The 5,312-nt window shown below is 40.8% G+C and overlaps 1 protein-coding gene across 3 annotated transcripts in view; it reads left to right on the top strand.

Annotated features, from left to right (window-relative positions):
• The first annotated feature begins 2,446 nt into the window (after positions 1-2,446).
• The window catches only part of impdh1a (IMP (inosine 5'-monophosphate) dehydrogenase 1a), an 11,671-nt gene continuing 8,805 nt past the window's right edge, over positions 2,447-5,312 (top strand). For 2 of the 3 annotated variants that reach the window (XM_030790197.1, XM_030790196.1), the window contains exons 1-2: positions 2,448-2,545; positions 4,848-4,896. In XM_030790197.1, the coding sequence (XP_030646057.1) occupies positions 2,448-2,545; positions 4,848-4,896 (147 nt within the window). Of the gene's footprint in view, positions 2,546-4,847; positions 4,897-5,312 lie in introns of all 3 variants that reach the window. The other variant, XM_030790198.1, reaches the window with a different exon arrangement.

Below are 5,312 nucleotides of genomic sequence, written 5' to 3'. Positions count from 1 at the left end.
ATCCAGACAGAAATGACAGAAAATGAAAGCATTTTGTTTCATTTTCATTAGGCCAACTAAGAGGAAACTCTAACGGAGCCCTATAATAACACTCTAAATTCTGTAACTTACTCTCCTCTTAACACCAGGATGGTTTTCCAGCATCATAGTTAACCTTTGAATCAGCCCACGTTTCTAGTCATTATTTTACATTCCACACGGTTAATTTTATCCATCTGTGCATTTCACGAGCTTGGGGGTCACCACACTTGTAACCATACCGATAATATGATTTCTGTATAAGAAAAAAGACCACACACTATCATTACTGTTGAAGATCAGGAGGGGCTGTGGTTGTTTGGTGGTGATCAGTGCAGTAGAACTGAATCTCTGTCAGCAGCCTTTGTCTGAATGGAAATTGAGTCTGTGTACTAACACATTACTTCCAGTTTAACTCCGTTCAGTCATGTGTTTCATGGTCGCCCAATACTTATTACATGTTTAATGTTTAATACGTTTTAATAGGTCTAAAGTATTTGAGTGATATATTGTAGTTTGTTACAGAGCCAAAAGGTTTCGAGAGATGTTGAGAAACTTTTTTTTTTTCTTATCTCTGTTGTGCTAAACAGTGTCAGTTCCCTAGTCTTAGCCCCCCCCCTCCCAAAAAAAAAAATCAAATAAAAATAGAGCAGTTAAAATGTACGAGAGAGAGAGGGTAAAGGATGTGGTGGAGTGAACATCTATCTTCAGCATTTGTGTTTTGTCTCTAGAAATGGCCTTGCCTCCTCATCCACGCACTCTAAATCCCTCTCCACAGATGAGCTATGAAAATTTGATGGTGGATTACACCATTAAAGCTGCGTATACAGTTAATCTGCAGAGTTAAAAGTATGAATGCAGCCGTTCAAAAGCAGTGTCTGAGAGGAAGGCCAGATTAAGGGGCTGGCCTTTCCTGGAAACATCCGGAGATCCACACCGATGGATTACAGCCCTGCGAACTATGACCAACTGAAAGTGAAAAATACCATCTCTGCTCCTCATGGTCTGACGGTCTGGGTTGAAATGTTTATCACAGCTCTGACATTCACAGTCAGTGTTACAAAACCTCTGCAGGAATTTAGACACAACATGGGGTGTTTTGGAGGATTAAACATAAATAAATAAATAAACAAACAAACAAATAAATAAATAACATAAACATAAATTGAATATAAATTAGGGTGAATGAAATGTGTCTGAAGGCACAGATTTTGTATATTACCTCGAGCAACTGTTCAGCTCATTTAGAACTGACATCCAGACAATAAACCTACTACTTAACGTCAAGTTCGAAGACTACTAGCTGTGGAAGACCACAAGTAAAGGTAATTTGCAGGCAAACTGTCGCACTAATCTGTGATGGGTTCGTTGATAGTTCATGTATCTATAGCTCACAATCGGGTCACTAAGGTCAAAGCCACACAGTGCACTTTTGTCGGAAAGGCAGGAGAGGGTTAACCAGCTCCTGCTGTGTGCCACGGAACCGAAAGGATGTGACGCGTCTGCAATGCATTCTCTTGTCATTTTGAGCTTTAGACGGCTGTAGACAATCTGGACGCCACTGAAATAAGGTACCGTTAATCAGAGATGGAGAAAGGACTGGATTAGTGGTAGTATTTGAATTAAAATATTCATTATCCTTGAAAACTCAGACATTAGCCTGCTACAGCTCATGAAACGTGCTCACCAGAGTGTGTTGTTTAAATATAGAAATGTCGCGCTTTAGAGCTCTTTACCCCCACTTAACTAACAGAGTATCACCAAACCTATCAAGTCGGACAGGCTATCATTCTAACAGGGCTGTGATTTTCCGTCATATGTCAGTTTTATGATTTAATGCCACTAATGGAAATATCCGCCATTCACTGCGGCTCGTTTCCCTTTTGGTTTTGACAGTCATGGTTAAAACTTGCGGTCTTTGTCCATGTTCTGATCACTGTGGTAAATGACAACACAGAGCCACATTGAGAGAACTAGTCAGGAAGATGCTTCATAAAGTAACTTTTCAAACGACGTAGTGAATATCCAGATATGTACAGTGTTCTAACGGCTAGAGTAGGCGTGCGCTAAGCTATGGTCGGGGCTCTCCTACTAAAAGCTACATCGAACCGTTAGTTATGGGTTATTAATGTGACTACGTAACCATCCACTACAGTACTTTATCGCAGATTAATGTTTAATAACCAGGGGTCTCAGTTTCATCAGTTAAAATGTTTTCTACTTTTTTTTTTTTTTTTTTTTTGTAATACTAATCATCACAAGACCAAATGAAAATGAAAATGTAGTGTAGTCTGTGGTCAGAACTTGTATCAGAAAACAGTTAGCAAATCATCTTCCTCTTCTTCTTCTTGCTGTATGTATACCTGTGTGTGCATGTATGTGTATGGGCATATGTGTGTGTGTGTGTGTGTGTGTGTGTGTGTTACAGCATGGCAGACTACCTCATCAGCGGAGGGACAGGCTATGTGCCAGAGGACGGGCTAACAGCACAGCAGCTCTTTGCTATTGGGGATGGCCTCACTTATAAGTAAGTACAGAGCCTGTCAGTCTCCACCTGTCAATCAACTTTTCATAAACCCAAGCCTTTATATACACCAGAACATAGATCAACCTTCATTCACGTTCAAAGTAATCAACACCACTGATTGAATTAAAAAAAAAAAAAAAAAACGCATGGAGGAAATGACTCTGTAACAGTGTGATTATGGTGTTAGCCAATGAAGGGTTTTATTATTCTTATTCTTATTATTATTATTATTATTGCCCTTTCACACACCCTCACACACCACCAGGCACCTGTCAGTGAGATCTGACAAGGGAGGCTTTTGATGGTAACTATGGTAACAAGATGACGTATTGAGCTACCAAAGAGGGACATGTTTAGGAGGACAAAATCTCTATCTATCTATCTATCTATCTATCTATCTATCTATCTATCTATCTATCTATCTATCTATCTATCCATCCATCCATCCATCCATCCATCCTTCCATTCAGATGAGCAGGTGATTCTTTGGATTAAAGAATCCTAAAAAATGGTGCCTCACTAGACCAGTGATTATATCTTTATATATTACATGTGTTCCCTTAGACTTTACTAAACTAATTTACTAGACTTTGGCTTTACTAGACTAATATCTGCTCTACTATAACTGATCTTGGTCCCCACATTTAGTTCTGACAGTGATTGTAGCCTGTTGAGAATCTGTGTGAGTAAGTAAGTGGGTGAATGTGTGTGTCTGTGTGTGTATAAATAAGCTTGTTTGTGTATGCGTGTGTGTGTGTGCATGTGTGTGTGTGTAAGGCTGTGTGTGTGTGTGTGTGTGTGCATATATACGGCTGTGTGTGTGTGTGTTTGTATTCATTTTGTCTGTTTCTGTGTGCTTTAGCTGGAGTGACTAATCAGGTCTAATGGAGGTTTTCTCTGCTGCAGCTGACACAGAGTGCTTCTTAGCAGTCAACTATCACTCCTCTCTGTCTGTCTGTCTCTCTCTCTCTCTGTCTGTCTGTCTGTCTCTCTCTCTCTCTCTCTCTCTCTGTATATATATATATATATATATATATATATATATATATATATCTTTCTCTCTCTGTCCTTCTTAAAATCCCATGCATGAAAACACAGCATTCATTTTAGCCATCTAGAGTAAGGATTATACATTTTATCCAACCAGAGGACAGTGTAACAGATATGCATTAGCTTTGTGTCCAGTTTGGACCCAGAAAAAGTTTGAGTTAAAGGCCATTGTCACCATATACGTTACACCCCCCCCCCCCCCCCCCCCCCTCCCTTTGTCCCGTTCTCTCGCTCTCTCTCTCTCTCTGTCTGTCTCTCTCTCTCTCTGTCTGTCTGTCTGCCTGTCTCTCTTTCTGGGTCGGTGTGTGAGTGCTGCCGTGTTGCAGCGCTATATGTAATGATAGGGTCACACTGTTAAGCATATTAGCAGGACGTCTCTGAGAGCGTCACAGTCTTAAAGTAGATTATGCAACTCCTCATTACCGGACTAAAGTCTCACACGCACGCACACACACATGCACACGGGCACACACAAACAGGACACAGCACAGACAAACATACAATCAGGACACAGACGAGTACACAAACAGGACACAGACAAACACACCAAAAGGGCACACACAGACATTCATCCATCGTGTCGGATAGACTTGTGTACACACACCAACACAACAGCTGTATAATGCTGTGTCTTTGTGGGAGGAACATATAGAAACACAAGACACACTCTCCTGCCAGTCTGCAGAAACAGTTTAGAGCATTCTGAATACACGCACACTCACACTCACACACAAACACATACACACACACACACACACACTCACACTCACACACACACACACAGTGCATGTGTATAACACAAGGTCCTTTGAAGGAGGCCCTTAATCACAAAGACTGGCCGTACATACACACACACACAGACACACACTCATGCAGTCCTGTGTAAGTGGCGCAGTAGGCTTCAGTCTTAATCCCCAGTTATTTTTTATGGCAGTCAAGTCAAGTTCTGTGTTGAATCTAAACACTGAGAAAAACACATCGTAGTATGTATAGGTAATGGATCGTATATATAATATGCATTTTATTCTGTTAGTGTATGTGTGTGTGTGTGTGTGTGTGTGTGTGTGTTATGTGTTCAGTGAGAATACATGGTAATGCTATGATTTGTTCCATGTGTGAAAATCTCTCTCTCTCTCTCTCTCTGTCTCACTCTCTCACTCTCTCTCTCTCTCTCTCTCTCTCTCTGTCTCACTCTCTCACTCTCTCTCTCTCTGTCTCTCTCTCTCTGTCTCACTTTCTCTTTGTCTTTCAGTGATTTCCTTATCCTGCCTGGCTTTATTGATTTCACCTCTGATGAAGTGGTGAGTAATTGAGTCCTTTTAAGAATATTTGGCTTTATACGTACATACACACATGAACGCATGCACACACACACACACACACACACACACACTCATTTATATAAAATCAAATGTTAGTGTGATTTGATCATATGTTGAAAAATCCTTTGTGATCATATATGTAAAATCATATCGTGCACTACTGAGAGCTTCTTACTCATGAAGCTGTTGGAGAAGTGTGTGTATATGTGTGCAGGTGTGCGTGTGTGTGTGCGTGCGCATATGTGTATCTGTGTGAGAGAGAGACAGAGAGAGAGAGAAAGAGAGAGAGACAGAGAGAGAGAACTTCAGCTGGTGTTGTTGGCATACATGTTCTCCCAGATGTATAGGGCATGTTTTCACAAGCAGAGAAGCTGTTTTAGTGTGTGTGTGTGGTG

This window comes from Chanos chanos, chromosome 13, assembly GCF_902362185.1.
Source record: "Chanos chanos chromosome 13, fChaCha1.1, whole genome shotgun sequence".
In the NCBI taxonomy this organism is placed as follows: domain Eukaryota; kingdom Metazoa; phylum Chordata; class Actinopteri; order Gonorynchiformes; family Chanidae; genus Chanos; species Chanos chanos.
The sequence above is the reverse complement of the archived record's forward strand: the minus strand, read 5'-3'. Positions and strand labels throughout refer to the sequence as shown.